This window comes from Lactuca sativa, chromosome 9 (genome assembly GCF_002870075.4).
Source record: "Lactuca sativa cultivar Salinas chromosome 9, Lsat_Salinas_v11, whole genome shotgun sequence".
Taxonomy (NCBI): Eukaryota; Viridiplantae; Streptophyta; class Magnoliopsida; order Asterales; family Asteraceae; genus Lactuca; species Lactuca sativa.
The window spans coordinates 118,849,933-118,872,586 of record NC_056631.2 but is presented as its reverse complement, the minus strand read 5'-3'; the positions used below and the strand labels follow the sequence as shown (position 1 = coordinate 118,872,586).

General features: G+C 37.4%; 1 protein-coding gene across 1 annotated transcript; it reads left to right on the top strand.

Annotated features, from left to right (window-relative positions):
• The first annotated feature begins 18,546 nt into the window (after positions 1–18,546).
• LOC111904956 (ethylene-responsive transcription factor ERF014) lies at positions 18,547–19,650 on the top strand. The gene has a single exon (XM_023900650.3). The coding sequence runs from the start codon at positions 18,721–18,723 to the stop codon at positions 19,390–19,392; it is 672 nt and encodes a 223-aa protein (XP_023756418.1). The 5' UTR covers positions 18,547–18,720; the 3' UTR covers positions 19,393–19,650.
• The last annotated feature ends 3,004 nt before the right edge of the window (positions 19,651–22,654 follow it).

Here is a 22,654-nt window from a genome sequence, read left to right as displayed (position 1 = left end):
TTTAATTTTCCTAAACCTATGCTACGAACGCCTAAGTATATGTGTTTGGTAATTGGTAATGTAGGGAACATTCTTTCTCCAATGAACCTGAAGATGGAATTGAAATGAGTCAAGTTTTTTTAAAAACATTCCACAAGGTCTTATGTCATGGGGATCGTACAATTAAGTTGTTGCTCATATATATATATATATATATATATATATATATATATATATATATATTTATCTATCCTTACAAGTAGAGATACAGTCTACCTGTAGCATTGGTGGTTCATAGCATAACCCTGTCATCTAAGTTAACTACACAGGAGGCATATGACATAAGAGGTTTTTATAGTATGAAATTAGGATTCATAGAGCTTGTTCTGAACTTTATGACATTTTTAAATGGGACTATCAAGACATAATGATCCAACTGTAGGTGATATTCAGTTCTAGAGATACCTGTACCGACGACGTGGTGCCACTATTGCTACACCGTGGAGCATCATTTATTCATGATCCAAAGATTTCATTTGCAATCCCGCGATGTGGTAGCATAGTTGCCACAACATAGAGCCCGTGTATATATCGTGACCCAGTATACCTGAGACTCGATGCCACGATGTGGTCAACACTTTCCCAAGTCGTGGTTACTATTCATTGCAATTTTTTTTGTGATATTTTACAAATCAAGTCAAAAGTTGGTGTTCTTGATTTAATTTTTTCTGGAACATTCAAAAGTAGAAAAATTCCAATTTCCAACAAATATCAAGATGTCAATGTAAGCCCACTATAATAAATTCGATCTCGTCACTACTATCCTAGGGGAGTCTTTTTTTCTACCTTTATAGATATTTATGTGCTTTAATTATTTTATGCATATAACAAATGCATTGTATGAAATAAGAGTGGGGTAGGGGTAAAAAAAAGGATAGTGAGCATGGTTAAATAAAAAAATGCTAGATTTAAAAAATTGAAAAAAAATACATATACTTGAAAAATAGTCTAACTTAAAAATCTGGTAATTTAAAATTTTGATATTTCTGTGTTAGAGCTAGTTTGCTAATGTTATATGGGATAATTTGATGAGAACTCTAAGATTTAGTTAAACCAATATGTTATAGTATATTTGTGTCTTCCCTAGTGAAATCATGAGACAAAAATGCAAACATGTGTAGTTAGTGGGACATAATATGTTTTACATTGTATATATATATATATATATATATATATATATATATATATATATATATATATATATATATATATATATATATATATATAACAGTTCAGGAGTGGAGCCGATCTTTGGCCTTTGAAACTCGGTAAGTACCCCCCCCCCCAAGAATGTATATATTTATCCACCTATTTTTAGTGGGCTTTGAAATTTCGAATACTCCAATGAATTTCTTAGAAAGTCACAAACCTTATTATTAATATAATCAAAAGTTAGTATTATTTTCTTGTTTATTTATGTATGAAAGTTAAAAAAGTTGTGAAAAATCTTTAAAAAAATTTGAAAAGTGCGAAAAAAGCTCCACAAAAACATGAAGATATTAAACTGAATTTAGTTATATTTTTAGGACAATTATTATATATAGTATTTTCTTTTTAAAATCGTGTCACTTGGAATTTGACAATACTTTTGAAACAAAAGGGGGTAAATAAAAAAGCATAGGTGGTATGAATGTAAAATTGAATGTTATTCAAAATAAGTGGGGAACATTTACGAAGATTGTGGGTATTTAGGGCTTGGAAAATATTTAGCATCTTTAGACACAAATATATTCATTTACGCAAGATGTAATTGGTGAGTTCAATTCAAATTTTTTTGTATGATATTGGTGAGCAAAGTTTTAATGTGATGTATTAAAAATAATAAGTTTAGCTTGGGCAAAGCAAAAGACAAGTATGAGGTATTTTGATATTGCAAGAACCTGTCACATATTCTAAGCAATATTTTAATACATTTAGCTATATTTTGGTTATTTATTAAGATATTTGGTGCTTTATCTTTAAAATTCAATTTGTATGCAAAAAGACATTCCTAAAGGAAAAGGAGCCAATTTGACAAACTGGAAACTTGGAGGTTAGAAGTATAAATCAAGAGGAAGAAAAGAGAAGGAAAACATGCAAAAAGAAGATACTACATCGTGGACGCGTATATGCCACACCGTTGTGGTTTAGAACCTTCCCGATAATCTACGATGAAGCTTCGAGCATACGACATAAAACTGTTTTCCATGGTGTGGGTATCTACTCTCCACGTCGTGGCACCTATTCAAAGGAAACTATATAAACGATTTTTAGGTCAAATTCCGTGTGTGCTTTTGGAGGCTACGATTTCCAAAGACTAATTAGAAAGATCAAATAACTTTTGAGAAACCCTTGGAAGGCTAGAAAATAATTGGAGATCAAGCATTAGAGAGATTTACGTGAAGAACACAATACATTCATTCAGTTTGCTTAGTTTAATAATGTTAAATCTAATTTACTTTCTTTTTATGTGTTTTTTTGTTGTGATTATGGGCTAATACCCTAACTTTTGTTTGGTGATGATGAACCCAAATACTATGAGTTGATTTTTCTATTTGTGGATTTAGTTATCTTGGTTTAACTTGTGTTTGATAGATTGATAATCATAACATGTTAATGTTCTAGTCTTTATTGCTTTTTCTTCAAGTTTTGTGTAATTAGTTGTTAACTCTTATTGCATGAACTTGATATATATTTGTGTATAACCATTGAATTGCTAGATCTTGTGATTGAAAAATTCCTAGAGTTAAGTGGTAAAAGTAGTATCTTTGATTGTGTTAGAGAGCATTATTGATTCATAATATGTGCTTGACTTGCTTTTCTTGATGATAGATGAGTAGTCATTAGATGTTATTATTCATAGTCCAAATAATCCTTAAAATCAATTTTGTGTCCAACGTGTGCTTAACCATTGCATAGTAGTTCATGAATTGGTGAATACTAGGAATTGTAACATTATAACTAGTAAACTCATAATTTGGTAACCAACATATTTAATCCATTAGAAATCAACCAGAAAAAGGGGGGAATCAAAACTAAATGAAAGTACTCCTAAATCATGATTCAAAATCGTTTTTTACTTGCTTGCTAAGGTTTAATGTTCTAGTAGTTGTTTAATTGTTAAATTGCTCGATTTAAGTTGTTGGTCTTTTAAAATCAGTAAAATTCCCAATTACTGTCTCTTCTTTAGTTTAATTAGTAGTACTTAATTTTCTAGTTAAAATTTCCGTTCCCTGAGTTTGACATTCGACGTACTTTATTATACTATGTCTTGACATTTACTATGTCGTTTTTAAAAGTCCTAGAAATGATCTGAAACTTTTGGAATGGTTAAGGAGTTGCGTTTTCTGGGATTTGATTTGGGAGAAAGAAAGGTTACTTAGAATAGTTGGAAGAAAGTGATGTCTAGTAAATCCAACATTGTCCTTGGAATTAGTATCCTGTTCGTTTAAAAGTGGTCTCCTTCTTAAGTGGATATTGTATTTTCTTGAAGATAATAACACTTTGAAGGTCCGTTTAATCAAATCACTTCATGGTGATATTAGTTATATTGTAGTTGGGTTGATTCGATACAACCCCGAGTATGCTATTATTCACACGACATATCATCTTAAAAGTAAAGGGTGCCACATGTTCTCTATTGTAGACTTCATGTGGTATATAGCCAATGAAAAATAATTTGGGAGGACGTTTGGGTTGGTGATGCCCCCATTAATGTACAAATTTTATAGAATTTACTCACTCAAGGAACGATATCTCTATATTCTCAATGATTGGTTATGCATAGTGGCAATTTGTACCTTTGTAGTTTTTCATGAGAGGACACACAATCGAATGAGCTTCAACATATTATTTGTTTGTTGTTTTATCGAATTAACGTGAAATGTGGGGCGTGGGATCTAGATTCCAATAATAATTATTCAGTGGCTTCTATCAAGTTTCTTTTTGTCGATGCCTTATTGGACGTGGCTACTAGTCCAATAAAATTGAATCATTTAGCATATAAAGTTAAACGTATTGACTTGTATGTTATGCTTAGAAATTTATGGACAAGTGATTAGTGTTTATTCTACTATATACCATGTGTGTGACTTAGGTTATGAGATTGCCATCCATATTTTTATTAATTATCTTGGTTGTTATGTTTCCATGGCTTTAGATTGCGAAGTCATAAGATGTTCACTATCATACCATTCATAATTGTAAGGATTTTGGTTATGTAGTCTAACAAGGTTAATCTTAAGACTAGGAGTGGGAGACGTTAAGCCTCACTAATCTCACACTGACACCTCTCCTTCTATCAAGTTTCTTTTTGATGAATCCTTATTGGACGTGGCTACTAGTCCAATAAAATTGAATCATTTCGCATATAAAGTTAAACGTACTGGCTTGTATGTTGTTGTTAGGATTATTTTGTTGTGTCAATAACTATTGTATTTAATATGTTGTAACGTACCGGGACTGTCCATCCGATATTAATGTGGTAGGGTTAGAGTATAAATAGTGCATGCATTCACCGTGTTTTGTCAATGATCTCGTAACCCTACTTTGCCTTTATAGTAGCAGTTCTTAATCGGGCTCTTCTAAGGCAGTGCTTTTAATCATTCGACACAACTTTGTTCTTCATTCTTGGTGTTTGATTTCTCTACCTGTTTGAATCTGTCGATCTTATAAGTTTTATTCTTATCAATTGGTATCATAGCAGGAGACTGTGTAATCTATATGCATCTCTTATGTTAAAAGCGCTATTAGGGTTTCCGCTTTTATTGGATCTATTCTCTATCGTCTTCATCGTTTTTAACAACTGTTGATGTTGAATCTTGATCTTGATTCTACCCTAAACTCAGTTTACACATGTGGTTCATTACAGGTTTTTATTGAATCAAAATCATGCATTCAGAAGATTCTCATACTCTATCATTCAACCTATCCAACAATATCTGTTCTACAACAAGAATCCCAATTCTTTTTCCTCATGAATATGAGGTGTGGGCACTACACTTCGAGGATTATGTTCAAGGACTTGAAGATCATGCTGATTACAAGAAAAGTTGTTAAAATTCAAGCCGATTAGAATAATCTTCTTCTTGAAGTAAAAGATGTCCCACAGGATGAGAAAGCCAAGCTAATCAGTAACGTAAAAGCGACGAGGATAATCAGATTCGCTTTTCCTCCAGACACCTTTCGTCTGGTGTGTACCTGTGAGACAACAAAAGAGATATGGGACAGGCTAAAAGAACTTTATTCTAGTGATGCCGATCTTGATCATTCCATTCAGACACTGCTTCTCTCGTAGTTCGGAGCTTTTGTTTAGAAGCCTGAGCAGAAACTTGAACAAACGTTCAACCAGTACAATCATCTTTTAAACAGGATGGTGAAAAATAAGATTAGACGCGAACTGATTAAACAAAAGGTCACATTCATGAATGGTTTGAAGCCAAAATGGAAAGTTGTGGTGTCAAGGGTTAAAGCGCATGAGTAGTTCAAATCCTACACTTTAGCGAAGCTTGTGGGAATTCTTAGGTCTTACGAGGACATAGTTACTAAAGAAGCAAAGATTGTTTATGGGATGGGTTCTTTGGAATTAGTCACAAAGAACAAGCAGGTTGTAGAAGAAGAAGGTTCGAAGACAAATCTCTCAATTACACACTGATGGTGTCAAACCCTAGGAAGTTTGCCAAAAAGAACTTTGGATGAAACAAAAACAGAAACTGGCAAGGAAGTTACAGCTTTGAGAAGATGAAGGGTGAGAGTGTCAACAACCCTCAAATGGAAGAAGTGATGAAAAATGGCAAGCTGGTGGGAGATTCTGGATAAGACTGTAATTACTGTCATGGAAATAATCATTTAGCAAAAGAGTGTATGTTGAAAAGTCTTAATGAGAAGAAGGATGAAGGAGAAGAAAGGGATGAAGCTTACTTTCTTCACAAGATAGAGGAGCTCAAGAAAAAGAAGAATGTTGATAACGCTAAACCTACTTTCATTGTGCAGGAAAATGATGACGAGTTTGGAAGAGTTGAAGTTTGGTCAATTGACTCGGAGGATGACGAGGTTCGCAGACCTACTCATGGCAAGTGTTTCATCGCGAAGGCTGGTGTTTCGGAGTACGAAGGAAAATGCTTCATGGTTAACAATGATGTTTCGGAGAAAATGGGATATACTTCTAACAGTTGCTTCGCTGTGAAACCTCTCACATAGCATATCAGTGAGTGTGAGAAGATGATAAGCAAGGTAAACTGTATTATTGAATCTTTAAATATTCCTATTTCTCAGTATGAAACTGAATTAAAAGACTTAAAATTCATAGTTTCTAGTTTAAGTGATAGTTTGAAGAGAACCCGTTTAAGCAATACTAACTTAACTGATCAAATCAGCAGGGTAACATCAAAAAGTGAGGAGAGGAAAATATGGATTGAGAAGTTAGAGTTGGAGTTATCTAGATCTAGGGATGATTTAATTTATTCACAAAAAGACAACTTAGGGCTTTTGAAAAAATGAAATATTTTCTGTTTGATTGTTAAACATTTTTATTCTTATATCACTCAGTTACACATTGATTGTGAAATACGGAAGAAAATACATAAAATGATTTTGCCCTTTCTAGAAATGAAAGAGGACGAAATCAATGCAGATTGTTTCAAATACGAATCCATCGTGTCATCTTACGAAGTCTCTGATGCTTATAAAATCGGATTGGACAAATTGAATCCTATATACAGTCCAAAGAGCATAAGAACATGCTTAAACAGATTTTGAGCAAAAAAGATACATAGCAAATTAAATCTGATACTTTACAGAAATTTGACTCTTTAGGCACTAAATTGAGTTTAGATAATACACTTGACAATGAAAATGTATCGGAATTTAATGATAATAGTGACATGAGTGAGATCTCTGTGGAGGATGAGGTTGATTGCTCAGAATTTGTTAAAAGAGAACCAAAACATGCAAAAAATTTGATTTCTAAAAATTTCGTTGAGTACGTTGGCATGTATGAAAATGGTTCAAAAATTTTAAAAGAAAAGGCAACTTTTTTCCCAAAGGTTCAAACTGTTCTGAACCAGGTCTTTGCAACCTTAGGTCTTAACAAAAATCAGACCAAAGAACTCGTCCATCGTAGAAGAAGACAACGCTGATGGGTGCGATGAATTTTTCTGGTCTGCCCCTATTGACAGTGCAGGTGAAACCAAGGGTCTCTCAGAAATGACCTCTTGGAAGACGAAGGGAAGATATGTGGTCGAACCTTTGAACAAGGTCAACACTAGCTACAAAACAGGAAGTCCGAGTAGAACCAAAAATGTTCCGAGTGATGTGTCATCTGAAAATTTTGAAATCCCAGTTAGCAAGCCAAAAACTAGGGCTAATCTTCATAAGTCTGTTGAGAAATTCGCTGCTCAGAAACATCAAAGAAATGCTAGATATAATAAAAATCTGAAAGAAAGAAAACTTTTTTGGAAATCCCATAATCCTAACTTTGTTCATCAAGAAAAATCAGCAAATCTAAGTGCGAAAGTATCTTCAAATCCGAATCCTAAAAGTATTTTAAAAACTCAGTCATCCTCTTCTCCAATTTCAAAATCAAAAGTTTCTAAAAAAACCCCAGTTTTCAAAACAAGCAAAATCTGTTGAGCAAACAAAACCTAATATTTCAGAAAGACACGACCCTGGTTTTCAAAACAAGCAAAATCAAGAAAAATCACCAATAAAGCAGTCGCTGATTCTGCCTAGACTTGCAAAGACATGACTGAAAAAGTCACAAAACTAATTTCTGATGCTCAATCCTTTATGGGTACTTTCCAGACATCCTTTGAGTCAAACACTACAAAAGCGAATCAGGTGATTTCCAATCTTGGAACTTCTCTTCACACTTAAAAGGCTTCTCTTGAAAAGGTTTGCACAACTATTCAATCAGATAATGCAGAGTTTCACACTTCCATCTCTTCGAAAATCTACAAGCTTCAGGTTGATCAAGCTCATGAAAAAAATATCATGGATAAGCTTGCTGTGAAAACTGAGTGTGTGAAGGCTCTATAAGTGAAGTTAACCACTGCCAATAACCAGATTGCTAATTTGAACTCAGAGAATGTTGTCATTCGCAGTTGCGTTGCTGATGCGAATGCTGAGTTGCACTATTTGATAGAGACTCGCAACTCTGTCCTCACTGTTTCCGTTCGTCAACATCTTGCAGAGAAATTACAGCCTATCTTCTCCATGTTAGACAGGATTCAGGGTGTTTCAGAATCTTCCATTCCAAAACAAAGGGGAGAAGCATCAAAAGAAGCACAGAAAGTGACAACCGAAAGTGTCAAGAAACCAGCTGGTGGGGGTGATTATCAATAATAAAAGCCCAAAATAAACGAACCTAAGGTTAATGTAGCCTCGAGGTCGAGAGGCAAAGAGAAAATTATCGATAGTAGTGAAGAGGAAGAATTTGATGAAATTGAAAAGTTGCAAAGGAAGGCTCGTGAAGCTGAAATCGATGAAAATCATCGTATAGTTAGAGAAGCTAAAGAGAAAGTAAGGCTTACTTGTCAAGCAGCGGAAATATTGAAAGCTCAGAAAACTATCTTTCCTCTGTGGACACTTGAGCAAATTCTGAAAGAAGCCGTCGAAAATCCGAATGATTACTGGCTAGAGCCTGTTTGGTCATTCGAATTGGAGAATTCCTCAGACCTACAACTTGACATGCCCATTACTCCAGAGGATTTTCTCTTTCACAGCTTTGACTTGATTGCAAACGCTTCTCCGGTTGACAAAGGTGCTGATCAGGCTCTATGTTCGTTTTATCTAAAGCACATGGGGGCCATAATACGAAACGTGGAGCTCAAAGAAGATTACAGTTGTGAAGGTGTATATACCAATTGAAACTGAGAGCTTTGTCAATTCTCGTTTCTAGGTTTCTCGTGGGGCTATGAGTTCAACTCACGAATTTACTCTCACAGATCTGCCCTGCCTCAACCCATTCGATTGGATTTCTATGTTACTTCTACCGATGAAGGATCGACGAAAGTTCGAGCCTATTGTTGGACTTCTAAAACGAATGTTGGTCTGCTACATCCAAGAGATTACGAAGATAGATGTGGAGATTGTCGATATTCTGCACAAGAAACCCACTGTTCTCCCCAAGTAGCCTCTGAAGGACCTTGATACAATGAATTTAGGGAGGATACGAAAGAAGGATTGGAGTGTCGCATTTCAGATAAGAGAGTAACCAAATGCGAATTTTCACAGAGCCTGCTTCTACTTGCCAGACAAGCATCTGTACTCTTCCTCCTATCTCGAATACATCGTGGATTTCGTAAGTCAGAATAAAGCGAACAGTGTTGCAGACAAGAAGTGTTATTCATACATGATCAATTGGTATGTCTAGGTTCACAAGTCATTGTTGGGTATTATGCCGAAGCTGTTCAAAGTGCTAATGCGACAACAACAGTGAAGATATACCTTCCTTATTGACACAAAGGGGGAGATTGTTGGGATTATTTTGGTGTTTTGTCAATAATTAATGTATTGCTTTATTTAATCTTTTGTGTAACGACCAAAAATTTCAACCAAATTAAAACATTTTATTTCGTTCAAAAACCGTTACAATCATACATCTTGTTTTCAAAATAGTTTAAACATCAGAGTATTCCCCTAGAACCATATCACATAAATCATAAAAACATGAGGAGCGGTACGATCACGCCTTCGCCTTGCCACGATCTCCTGAAGCACCTGAAACAATAAACCACAACTGTAAGTCCGAAATCTTAGTTAGTTTCCCCCAAAGTACCCATACACACATAACATACACATACAACAAAGAACAACATACTACGGGTCCAATCAACCTTCCGGCTGGAATACCCCCGACCCTCAACCATCGGGTTGGAATGCCTACATAACACGAGCCCAATCATCCTACCAGGATGGAATACTCTCGGCCCACAACCATCAGGTTGGAATGCCCAAATACCTATACGTACAACAATAGCTACTATAGGTCCAATCATCCCTTAGGATGGAATACTCTAGGCCCCTCAACCATCGGGTTGGAATGCCAACATACTATGAGTCCAATCACCTACCGGGATGGAATACTCCTGGCCCACAACCATCGGGTTGGAATGCCCCACTTCCTATACATACAATAACTACTACTACTATGGGTCCAATCATCCCTCGGGATGGAATACCCCAGGTCCCTCAACCATCGGGTTGGAATGCCAAGCCACTATGAGTCCGATCATCCTACCTGCATGGAATACTCTTGGACCACAACCATCGGGTTGGAATGCCAATCTACACTAGCAGACATGTACACATAACAGGCAACCACATAACGCTCTACAGAACCATCACACTAGGGCCCTATCATCCTACCGGGATGGAATACCCTCTGCTACTACTTAACATACATAACCCGCAGGTAACCTCCTACCAGTATACATAAGGCAAGACCAACTACCGGTCTATAAATAATCACTACCCAACTACCAAGGCGCTGATCCAACAAAACTAGCCGTCATACAACTATCAATTTCTCTAGGATACTAATCTAACAAAGCATATCCTCATAACACTATCTTGTCTACCAGGATACTAGCAAGCATATCATCACATAACATAACAAGCTCTAACAACAATTCAAAGGGCCGGCCTTGGTGCCTTAGACCCTTGAGTACAGTGAGGAAAACTCACCTTGCAACTGCCGAAATCCTGCAAATCTCTGACCGCTGACTCACCGTAAATCCCAACTATCATATGAAAACCAACACATTAGAAACCATCTTGACTTTCTAGGCCAAGGGCCCACAACACTCATTAAGTCCATCATCCTCTTATTAGGCCAAGACCCAAAACCAAATCCGCATGTAAAGCCCAATATTGGCCCAATTTACTAAATTAGGCCCACCTCACCAAATGGGCCTAGATCCAAGGTCCATAATAGTTATTGGGTCTAAATTACTCCATCCATAATATTAAGTCACGGCCTAAGCCCACTAGTCCATAAACAGCCCAATTACTCGAGGCCCAAAATTGAAAACCCAACAGAGGGAGTACGTTGGGCGTACCCCTCTTGGTACGCTGGGCGTACTTCAATTCTTGCGGACTGGAAACGGGACACTGACCCACTACGCTGGGCGTACATCAACTTACGCGAGGCGTACACGCGCTAATCTAAAACTCCTCTAAAGTTCTTAATGGCTTAAGCTCTTAAGCCTAAACTTCAGATCCATCGACCAAACATGCCTAGGATTCATAAAGTCTCAAACTTTATTACTTGGGACATCCATAAAGCTCTTAACTCAAGGTCTTAATCCATTAAGACCCACCTACATCACACATGAGACAATCAAAGCCATTGGGACCTCATTTTTCTCACTCAAGACCTCTCCTAAGGTCTGAAAGGACAACTAATCTCAACCAACTCGCATCATGCATCACTTTGGGGTTTTTGGGACAAGAAATGGTGTCAAAACTTTATAACACCAAGATCTACACAAAATAGAGGTCAAGCAAGAGACTTTATACCTTAAAAGGGCTCCAAAAGATGATGTCTTCCCAGATCTATGAACTCCAGCCACCCAACTCCTTCCTTGACAACTTCTTCTTTCTTCTTCAAGGCTCTCCTTTGCCAAACCAAGCTCCCCAAGGTCAAATATCTCCAACAATGGAAAAATAACGACTACTTAGGGTTTCTGAGGGTAAGAGGGCAAATATGGGGCTAGGGTTGGAACCATGATGTTCCCTATATAGTGGCTGGCCCAAAAATTAGGGTTTCTGGACACTGGACGTACGCTGGGCGTACGCCCCCAACACCCACGTTCATTTAACCACTCTACGCTGGGCGTAACCTAGCTTACGATGGGCATACCCAACCAATCACACGCATGCACTCCATGCATGCCTAGGATCCCTTTTCCAAATATTTCCTTTAGGGACCAATATTGACACTATCTTCAAAGTGTCATAACTCCTTTATTCTAAGTCCGTTTCCGACGGACTTTATATCCACAAAAAGGTGGCGAGAAGCCTTACGCTTCTAGCAACACACCCCGTCCCGAAACCTTATCGAGTGAGCCCAAAGCCCATAAAGACCAAAACAACCTTACCCTTGATCTCGGTAATCCATAAATAATTACTCTTAAAACGGGGTGTTACAATTCTCCCCCCCCCCCTTAAATATGATTTCGCCCTCGAAATCGCCAATTGCCAACTCTGGCTAACCGAAATCCCGAAAGGCACATTCACGCCCCTAAAGCATGATGACCACCAAGGGAGGCTAACCCCACTGGAACTCCATCTCGAAGAGATACCTACTCCTTCTCATGCAGACTTAAACACCTACCTCCCTGAAAAGCCCTAAACTTGGAAAGTTAGATTGGATCCATTTCCCAGACAGGCCATCCAAACTAACCATCCCCTGACCTCTTCCCATTGCTATAAAAAGAGACTACTCCAATGTGGGAACCTGAATTCCCAACCTGAAAAACAGGACCATGAGTCATACTCTGCTGTCGACCACACCTGCTTTATCTTAACTCATACCCAAACGTACATTCATCGATACTCTCACCAAAACCAACACTCACGCTTGGCCCAATCAGCCTTGGGCTGGAATACCAGGCATGCCTACGATGGGTCCGCTCATCCCTAGGATGGAATACCCTCGTATCCCTACACATGTTTAGCCCAATCAACCCTCGGGTTGGAATACCAAACGCATCAGGTCCAATCAATCATGGGGTCCGGTCATCCTCATGATGGAATATCCCAGATTGGAATACCTCTGCATACATAACTTAAACCCATAACCATACTCGGAACCAAGGACCTTGTCCTTGCGTCACCCTCGAACCCTCCAGTTCGCCACACTTGAGTGTAACCCACTCATACTTCCCTAACAAGATCCCTAGGTCCTTGACCTTCGACTGCAACATCTCTACACAGTCCTCATCACCGGTCCAGACTGCTACCGAATCTGTTAACCTGCTATCTCACTTGCCTCTGTCCCAACCTCCAATCTGGAGTCACGGTCTCCCTCTTCTTCCAAGGAGACTGAAAACATGCTTACACATCATCCAACACTGTCCCAGCGACAGATCCTCGGTATACCTCACCCCTTAGCGGTGCCCACCACTATCTCATAACATGCATACATACTCAGAGACTGATCATATAACCAACAATCCATACATAGCCTGTCGCATTTCCTCGACACATACAAGCCCTTACTATAACCGAACCGCTTCATCGCACCACCCAATGAGCGACGTTCAAGCAGCGCTAGGCAACCTTCTACAACCAGCGGCTCCTCTGAGAATTTCCAATTCTCCCCCACTTATGTCACTAACCACCATCCTCTGGTGGCGAAGCTAACACGCTGCTCAATCGAACCACTAATACACCGAACTTCAAGGAACCTAAGTTCCTGCTAAAAGTTTCCGAGTTCTCGAACCGTTAGCTTCCTTCCTCACAAATTCCACACTGGATGATAACCTTCTAAAAACCCTCAATACTCACTTTCCTCTAACACATACAACACTAAAACATCACATGCAAGAACAACATCTCATAACCACAGCATAAACAAGATAAGGCAGAAAACATACTGACTGACACCTCTGGCTCAGATCTGATCTCCTTGATCACAAGCTGATAAGCACGCCCTGGAGCCTTCGGAGGCTCTGCTCGACCCTGACCTCCGTCAGTAAGTCTCAAAGTTGCTGGCGCTGGGGCCTGCACTGACCTGGCAGCTAGCAGAGGACACTAGGCCTTCATATGGCCCACCTGATCACAATGATAACAAAGTCGAACTCCCACAGATGGAGCCTGCTGCCTGCAATCCCTGGCTATGTGGCCCTCCTTGCCGTACTTGTGGCACCCCGAAGAAGAACAGAAACTTCCCTCGTGCACCTTGCCGCACTTCCTACAAGTGCGACTCCTCTGACCTCCCTATCGATAATCAGCGGTCCTCATCCGCTTCGGTGCAGGCTGCGACTGCACCGGGGCATGCCTCTGCTCTCTCAATTGAAGCTCAATCTCTAACTCGCGCCGCCTAGCGGCCTCCTGCAACTCCAACAAGGTACTACACCTCTAAGTGGATACAAACTGCCTGATGTCCCTCTTGAACATACTCAGATATTGAGACATCTGAGCCTGCTCCAAAGCAAATTCCGGGAAAACCATCGCCCTCTTAGTGAACATCCGGGTGATCTCCGTCACTGACTCTAAACCCTGCTTCAGTTCCAGGAACTCTTGGGCCAACCTCTCTCTCTCTCAACCTACGAAACATAACGAGTACTAAACATTTCTCGAAACTGACCCCACGAAACCGCAGCCCGCTGCGCCTCAGAATCAGATCTTGTGGTCAACCTCCACCAATCCTTCGCCCCGAGTCTCAAAAGGTTCAGGGCACATCTCACCCTCTGATTTGCAGGGCATGAACATGTGAAGAAGTAACCCTCCTCTTATGACAACCACCTCATAGCAACGATCAGATCCTGAACTCCATCAAAAGTAGGAGGCTTCATATTGTCGAAATCCTGATACTGAAAGCCCCGACTGGCTCCTCCCCCTGCCGCTGCCACAACCGTTGCGGCTGCCGCGACCGCTGTCTCTGTAAGAGCTGCATAACGCTCATCAAAATACTCAACCATGGCGGTCTTGATTGACCCAAACAGCTCTGGTAACTCAGCCCGGAACATAACAACAACCTCATCATGCAGGATATCACAAAGCCTAGCATCCAACTTCTCCGTACTCATCTGACTAATAACCTCGAGTGGTGCTGATCCATCCTGACCACCTCTCCTGATCCTGATCCCGAACCGGATCCTGACTCGAAACGTCTCGCATTCGCCATGCTAAAATGAACCATAAGAATCTCAGATACCTCGCATAACCGCCGAGAACTAACCTCTAACCAACAACCTAGGGGTTGTGACTTCCTTGACACGCGTATGGGTCCTGTGATTTCAGTAGTACGGGCCCATACTACCTTCCATACCTACCCATATTTGTCTCAAGTATCACCACAACGCCCTAAGTACAAACATACATAGCAAGCACTCAATCCTCACCCCGAGAGGAGTACTGAATAGCTCGTATCAAGGAACCCTAGGCTAGCAGGCATCATAAATCAGGCAATCCTATCATGCAATTCCTGAAGATCCCTAGCCTAGTACTAGCATGTTGTTCTAACATATCTCAATACAAATAACTTGTATGGTAATTTGGGGTAACTTACTGGCTCCGGCTGATCGTACCCTCTGCGTCCTCCTTTACTTATTTTGAAAACCATTTTATTAAAACCTCTCCTTGATTTGAGACTGGATTCACATGAATGTTCCTCCAATTCACTCTAACCAAGGCTCTGATACCAACTTGTAACGACCAAAAATTTCAACCAAATTAAAACATTTTATTTCGTTCAAAAACCGTTACGATCATACATCTTGTTTTCAAAATAGTTTAAACATCAGAGTATTTCCCTAGAACCATATCACATAAATCATAAAAATATGAGGAGCTGTACGATCACGCCTTTGCTTTTCCACGATCTCCTGAAGCACCTGAAACAATAAACCACAACTGTAAGCCCGAAAGCTTAGTAAGTTTTCCCCAAAGTACCTATACACACATAACGTACGCATATAACAAAGAACAACATAGTGGCTGGCCCTAAAATTAGGGTTTCTGGACGCTGGGCGTACATCCTGTACGTTGGGCGTACGCCCCCAACACTCGCGTTCATTTAACCACTCTACGCTGGGCATAACCTAGCTTACGCTGGGCGTACCCAGCTAATCACACAATGCACTCCATCCATGCCTAGGACCCCTTTTCCAAATATTTCCTTTAGGGACCAATATTGACACTATCTTCAAAGTGTCATAACTCCTTTATTCTAAGTCCGTTTCCGACAGACTTTATATCCACGAAAAGGTGGCGAAAAGCCTTACGCTTCTAGCAACACACCCCGTCCCGAAACCTTCTCGAGTGAACCCAAAGCCCATAAAGACCGAAACGCCCTTACCCTTGATCTCGGTAATCCATAAATAATTACTCTTAAAACGGGGCGTTACATTTTGTAACGGGCTGAGTCTGTCCACCCGATATTAATGTGCTAGGGTTAGAGTATAAATAGTGCATGCATGCATCGTGTTTTGTCAATGATCTTGTAACCCTACTCTGCCTTTACATTAGTAGTTCTTAATCGAGCTCTTCTAAGGTAGTGATTTTAATCATTCGGTACAACTTTGTTCTTCATTCTTGGTGTTTGATTTCTCTACCTGTTTGAATCTATCGATCTTATAAGATTTATTTTTATCAATTGCGCTTAGAACTTTATAGATAAGTGATTAGTGTTTGTTCTACTGTATGCCATGTGTGTGACTTAGGTTATGAGATTGCCAACCATATGTTTATTAATTGTCTTGCTTGTTATGTCTAAATGGCCTAAGATTGTGAAGTCGTAAGATGTGTACAATCATATCCTTCATAATTACAAGGATTTGGTTATGTAGTCTAACAAGGTTAATCTTAAGACTAGGAGTGGAAGGCGTTAAGCCTCACTAAGCTCACACCAAACCTCTCCTTGTCTCTCATCAAGGAGACCGTCAAGCAAGCCTCACCATCCAACCAAGAAGAAGAGAGAAGATAAAGAAAGGGGGAAAAGTTGGTTGCTATTGGTGCTCTCTAATTTCTTTTTCCAAAATCAAACATATTTAAATGACACCACCTCCACTCCCCAATTACGTGGTTTTTGGAAAATGATTATGTGGATTCAAAAAAGCTGATGTAACAACATATTAAGTTCACCACTACTTCATCTAGTCTAATGTAGTTACAAAGAAAACATTCGATGCGGTATCGTCATGAGTTCTTAGATTCTATGAAACTTTCAAACTAGAACTACTTTTTGAATATCTATGCACCGAAAGGTGGAGATTTTTGATAAGTTGGTGTATCATTTGTCTTTTTTTTTTTTTTTTGGATTTGCAACAGAAACAAAAAAACAAAAAAAACAAAAAAAACTGATGTAACAACATGTTAAGCTCACCACCACTTCATCTAGTCTAATGCAGTTACAAAGAAAGCCTTCCATATAGTATCGTCATGAGTTCTTAGATTCTATGAAACTTTCAAACTAGAACTGCTTTTTGAATAGCTATGCATCGAAAGGTGGAGATTTTTTATAAGTTGGTGTATCATTTGGTTTTTTTTTTGGATTTGTAATAGAAACAAGAAAAACCGAAATTGGATTTGTTGGTTGCACCATCCTTGTCTTGTGGTCTGTATTAGTTTTTGATAAAATTATATGGTACCAAAAGAAAATAATAATTCTCCGCTTGGTTGATCTCCGCTTGGATTTGTAATACAAGTGCTCCCCCTCCCATTCTTTTGAAAGTATTGTAATATCCTTTATATTTAAACAATTATAATAAAATAGAACTAAAAATACAATTGTTAAAATTACAAGTTTATAAGATTTCATGTCTACAAGTTGGTGATAAATCCAGGAAGCTACGTACAACTACAGAATCCTATGTCAAATGTTTTCTCATTTTAATATTAATTAATCTTCTCTACAAGTTTAATGTCCATGTGTTTTGCAAGGAAATGACCAAATTGCCCATATCTTTCTTTTTCCCCTTTTCCCTTTTCTTTAATCATGTGGAGTGTGACTTGCTCTCTAAGTCAAAAACCATGCAACAATACTATAAAATACTTAATGGGCATTATAGTATTCAATGAACGCTTGGTTAATGGTTATTATTACTATATTTAAATGTTATACATATGACTTTTCATGTTAAGTTTTTAATTAATCAAGCTACATATTTGTGCGTTATTACTTTTATACTTCATTAATGATTGATACGAAAATCTTTTTGTTGTATATTATTACATTTTACATATTTACCACTTGGAACCCTTTTATTCCAGTAAATAATTTATATACATAGAAATTCAATTCACAGCTACAGTAGATTATTATAAGTTGCGTATGCATATATGCACCCTTGAAGCTTAACAAATATACCAGAAAATCCCCAAGGCTTTTTATATTTTGTTGTCTAGACTTTTTTTTTTGTTATATATTTGGAAATATAAATTATAAACTAACAGCAATTGTATAATATTTCCCATTCAATTTTTACATATAATAGTTATACACCTAATGAAACGTATGCTTACGACTTTATATACATATATGATAAGCAAGAAAACAGAACTTCATTAATAAAGTTTTGAAGTTACGTTGTTTACTTTAAAAATACGCCAACTTGTCTCCTACATATTGACTATAAGGTGAGTAATGAAAATATCCAATTACCTTTATAAATACTTTGCATATGCACAAAAGGTTCCAAGCTAGCAAAAACTCATAGTCAAACGGGACGTTTATGTAATAAACATTAATTCCAAGGACAAATCAGTAATTTCATTCTTTTGTATTCTAAAAGAAACTAAGAAATAAAAAAGAAAAACACCTGTCAACCATTTCACTTGAAGACTATATAACCAGAACTTCCATTGATTGTATCTTAACCATCACTAGTCTTCTGCAGCCATTCAACACAACAAATTTGATTACTTATTCATTTATTTATCCGTTTTTAGCTCCAAAAACTTGATTTCATTTTGTTGTTAAAACATCAGCCGAAAGATTCAAGATTCACGTTGTCTCGTGTGTTATTTGTTCGAGAAATGGTGAAGAAAGAGGTCAAGGTTGAAAATGAGTTGTCGAGAACATCTTCGTCTATGATTAGCAAGAAGAAGTACAAAGGAGTGAGAATGAGGAGTTGGGGTTCATGGGTTTCAGAGATACGAGCACCCAATCAAAAAACACGAATATGGCTAGGATCCTACTCGACTCCGGAAGCAGCAGCTAGAGCCTATGATGCAGCCCTACTTTGCCTAAAAGGTCCCACCGCAAATCTTAACTTCTCTCATACCCAATACGATCACGACTATTCCACCACCATCATGTCTCCCAAATCCATCCAAAAGATTGCAGCGGCCGCTGCTGCTTCCACCACCGCCACCACTACTCCATCATCACCAGTACCATCGTATCCATCACCGTCACCATCATCATCACCATCGCCATCGTATTCCTCATCCGTATCCTACAATACCTCTACACCACCAACCACCAACCCAACCGAAGAAGACGATGCATTCTTTTCAGCAAATGATCCTCTTGATGGTACCTTGATGTCGTTGGTTGCACCATGGTACAACTTCGGTTCACCAGCCTACGATGATGTGATGTTTGATACATCATTCTTCGAGCTCGACCAGTCTTCGTCCACCATCACCAAAGATGTTTGCGAAGAAGAAAGTGGTGATATATATCTTTGGAGCTTCTGCAGATAATTTTTTTTACTTAATTTCTTGATGATTCTTTTATTATCTTCATATTGAAGAAACTTATTAACTGACATATTTACAAATTTTCATTTAGTTTTCAAAAAATTTAATTAATTTATTTATTTGTAAAAGGGTGTGGGGAATAATTTTTTTGATGATCCCATGTGAGTCTCTTTGAAAATATAGTATTGTATGTTACAAATGTGATGTTCTTTGTCTCCTTGATTTAAATAAAAAAGAGAGAAGACAATATTTTATTGGCTATTATTTTTTTCTTAATGTTCTAGAACTTATATATATATATATATATATATATATATATATATATATATATATATATATATATATATATATATATATATATATATATATATATATATATATATACTAGAAAACAAAGGATTTACCTACGGAATGGAATAGGATACCCTGATTTAGTAAAGAACTTGTGATAGAATAACTGCGGAATAGTGACAGATGTAATTCCATATGATATCCGTCGGTAATTACTGATAGAATAGCTACGAAATCACAACGGAATATATGTAGTTAGATTAGCTATGAAATTGCTACGTTATACCAACGGATTATAATAATAATAATAATAATAATAATAATAATAATAATTGTAATGTTCCATTTTTACCGTTCCTTAGGATTCAAAATAAACAATTGTATATAAAATTCGAAGTAGAAATATATTACTCTTTAGCACAAGTAATCATCATAAACATGTAGAAAACATTGATACAGTTTTCACAGATATATAGAACAATTAGATCCGACTTTGTATGAATAAGTTATGCTTCTTCGAAGTTTCACGATTAAACCGGTGCGACTTTGCGTATTGTAAAAAATGAATTTTTGATAAATTATTTTTTAGCCTAAGAGATCTAAACTAAAATCATAGTAATCGTTACATCAAGAGTGTGCATATGGAGAACGTCTAAATCTGAATTCATTAGAGGGAGTTAAGATTTTTCTAAGGTTCGGCACAATAGTGTACAACTCAAAAATTGAATTTTAGATCGGTCGATTTTTATCCAACACAATCTAAATGAGAATTGAAGATCTCGTTAATAAGAGTTCAACGACATAAAGACAGTCGAAAACAGACTCCGGATAAAAAAAACTATGCATTTTATATGGGCTTTAACACTTTAAGCTTGTGTGAAAAAATAAATTCAAACTTAGCCGACGAAGTCTAAGTAAAAGTTGTAGATCTCGTCGAGAGATTTCCGTGGATATAAAGAACATAAAAAATGGAGCTCGAATGAAAAAGTTATACAATTTTCAAAATATTAAAATCGGCACACGTGTGTGCGTCTCGCATAGCTTGCATCCGAGGTCAACCACGATGCTCCAACCAATGAGTGCCACATGTCATAATGTTAGACACCATGTCTCACGACGTGAGATGCCCCAAATTTGCCTATAAATTGCTTTCACGAGTTCATTGTTCTCCCACATTTCTCATACCTTCCTCTCTCGAGTTTCTACTTCCCTAACCTAATTTTTTCATAGTGTTTAGGGAATTTGGCAATAACTTGAGGTCTCTAGGAACCCGGCTAATAAAATCTTTCGGTTTCGGAGTTCCGTCCGCGTAATATTCCCGGTTTTTGCTAAAACCTTTGTAAGTTAAAGTATATTCTCTTGCTTTCAGTGTAACTTATATTTATAGTCATAAGTCGTTATTATGAACCTATAAATAAGATTTATCATTTATTCCAAACATGGGCGGAGCTAGGATTTTTGGATAAGGAGGGCTTATAGTTTTATATATATCAATTGTTTTTACCACAATTCACATTTTTCCATTTATTAAGTCTTATTATGGTAAAAGTATACTTTGATTTATAAAGTTGGTATGGGGATCACAAATCAAAGAATCTAAATTTACCTTTTATAAATTAGAAATATCAATTTTTTTAGATTAAACATTAATTGGCATTTCCATATTACTTTTTTTTTGAGGTTATGAGCATGTATTATGAACATCTATACTAATATAATCATTAACAAGATGCGGTTGTAGGTCATGAACATTCTTTTCTTGCTGAGGTTTACCTTATTATTATAAGAATTAAAAAATCAATCTAAATATTATCATTAAACGCAAACTATATTGTTCAGAAAAAAATATTTACCACAAGTTTTAAAAAACTTAAATATATATTAACTAAGAATAATTGGATATTACCTTTTCTTGAAATTGAAGTTGGTATATGATAGTGTCAATAAATTCAGTTGCAGTAGCCTCTTGCCCTCTTTGCCGACAATTTGTAATTGACGTAGGTATGTACTTGTGTTTGTATACCGTGTAGGTAAATTGTAATCGCACGATACATAATTAGGCTATAGAAGGGACTGGTGGGCTTATGAGTGGATTTCTTTTGGGCTTAAAACATTTAAATAGGGTTTATTACTAATAAAGTAATAATATATAATACAACTAATATAACGAAAATAAAAGAAGGTTAGGGGCATCGCACTTGCTAGTCCCCCTATTGCCTTCGCCCCTGATTCCAAGTCACAATACTTTTGATCTATTTACGAGAGTGGTGTCTGAAATGGTCATGTTGACTTGGTTTTTTGATAGACTATATGCCGAAATGGTTCTACCTCCCAACTGTCATGCATGACTGATTCTTATTTGATAGAACTCTCAGTATTCATTGGAATCAGTGAAATATCTAGCTTTCAATACCAAATCATTATAGAAATTAATATGATAAAGTATTACATGCTAATACTTGTGTGGCACACTATCTGCCTGGTGAATCGCCCAGATAGCTGTTAATCTTCCAAGTAATTATCTAGGTGAGTTTTCTCACTATATTATGTGCTCTAGAACATATCTTCTGTATGTTAGGATATAGTAACCATGTAGTATGCCACTAGGCTAGTTCTGTTTGTTGCCATTCGCATTGGATTATTTCTTGTTGTATTGTTTACATATTGATATATTATATGGGGAGTTGAGGGCGGACCAGCCTCATGATAGAGGCAATTTGTCACACACCCAAACCAGAACGGCGTAAATGTCTGGGGACAGATGACTCCATGTACATTATCATAACAATTGAATAATAGAGATTAAAGCATTACAACCATTGTATTGAAGATTTAATAAGTTTACAATGTGTTTAAAACATTGTTTACATGATATCAAATGCATATAACCAAAATAAATAACGTTATACGACGACGTCCCATCCACCAGAAACTCTTGTGATTACCTGTTTCCTGAGAATACAAGTGATTTTGA

Bases quoted from the DNA above. Each gene is read 5' to 3' on its own strand.
- LOC111904956 (XM_023900650.3), top strand. From the start codon at position 18,721: ATGGTGAAGAAAGAGGTCAAGGTTGAAAATGAGTTGTCGAGAACATCT.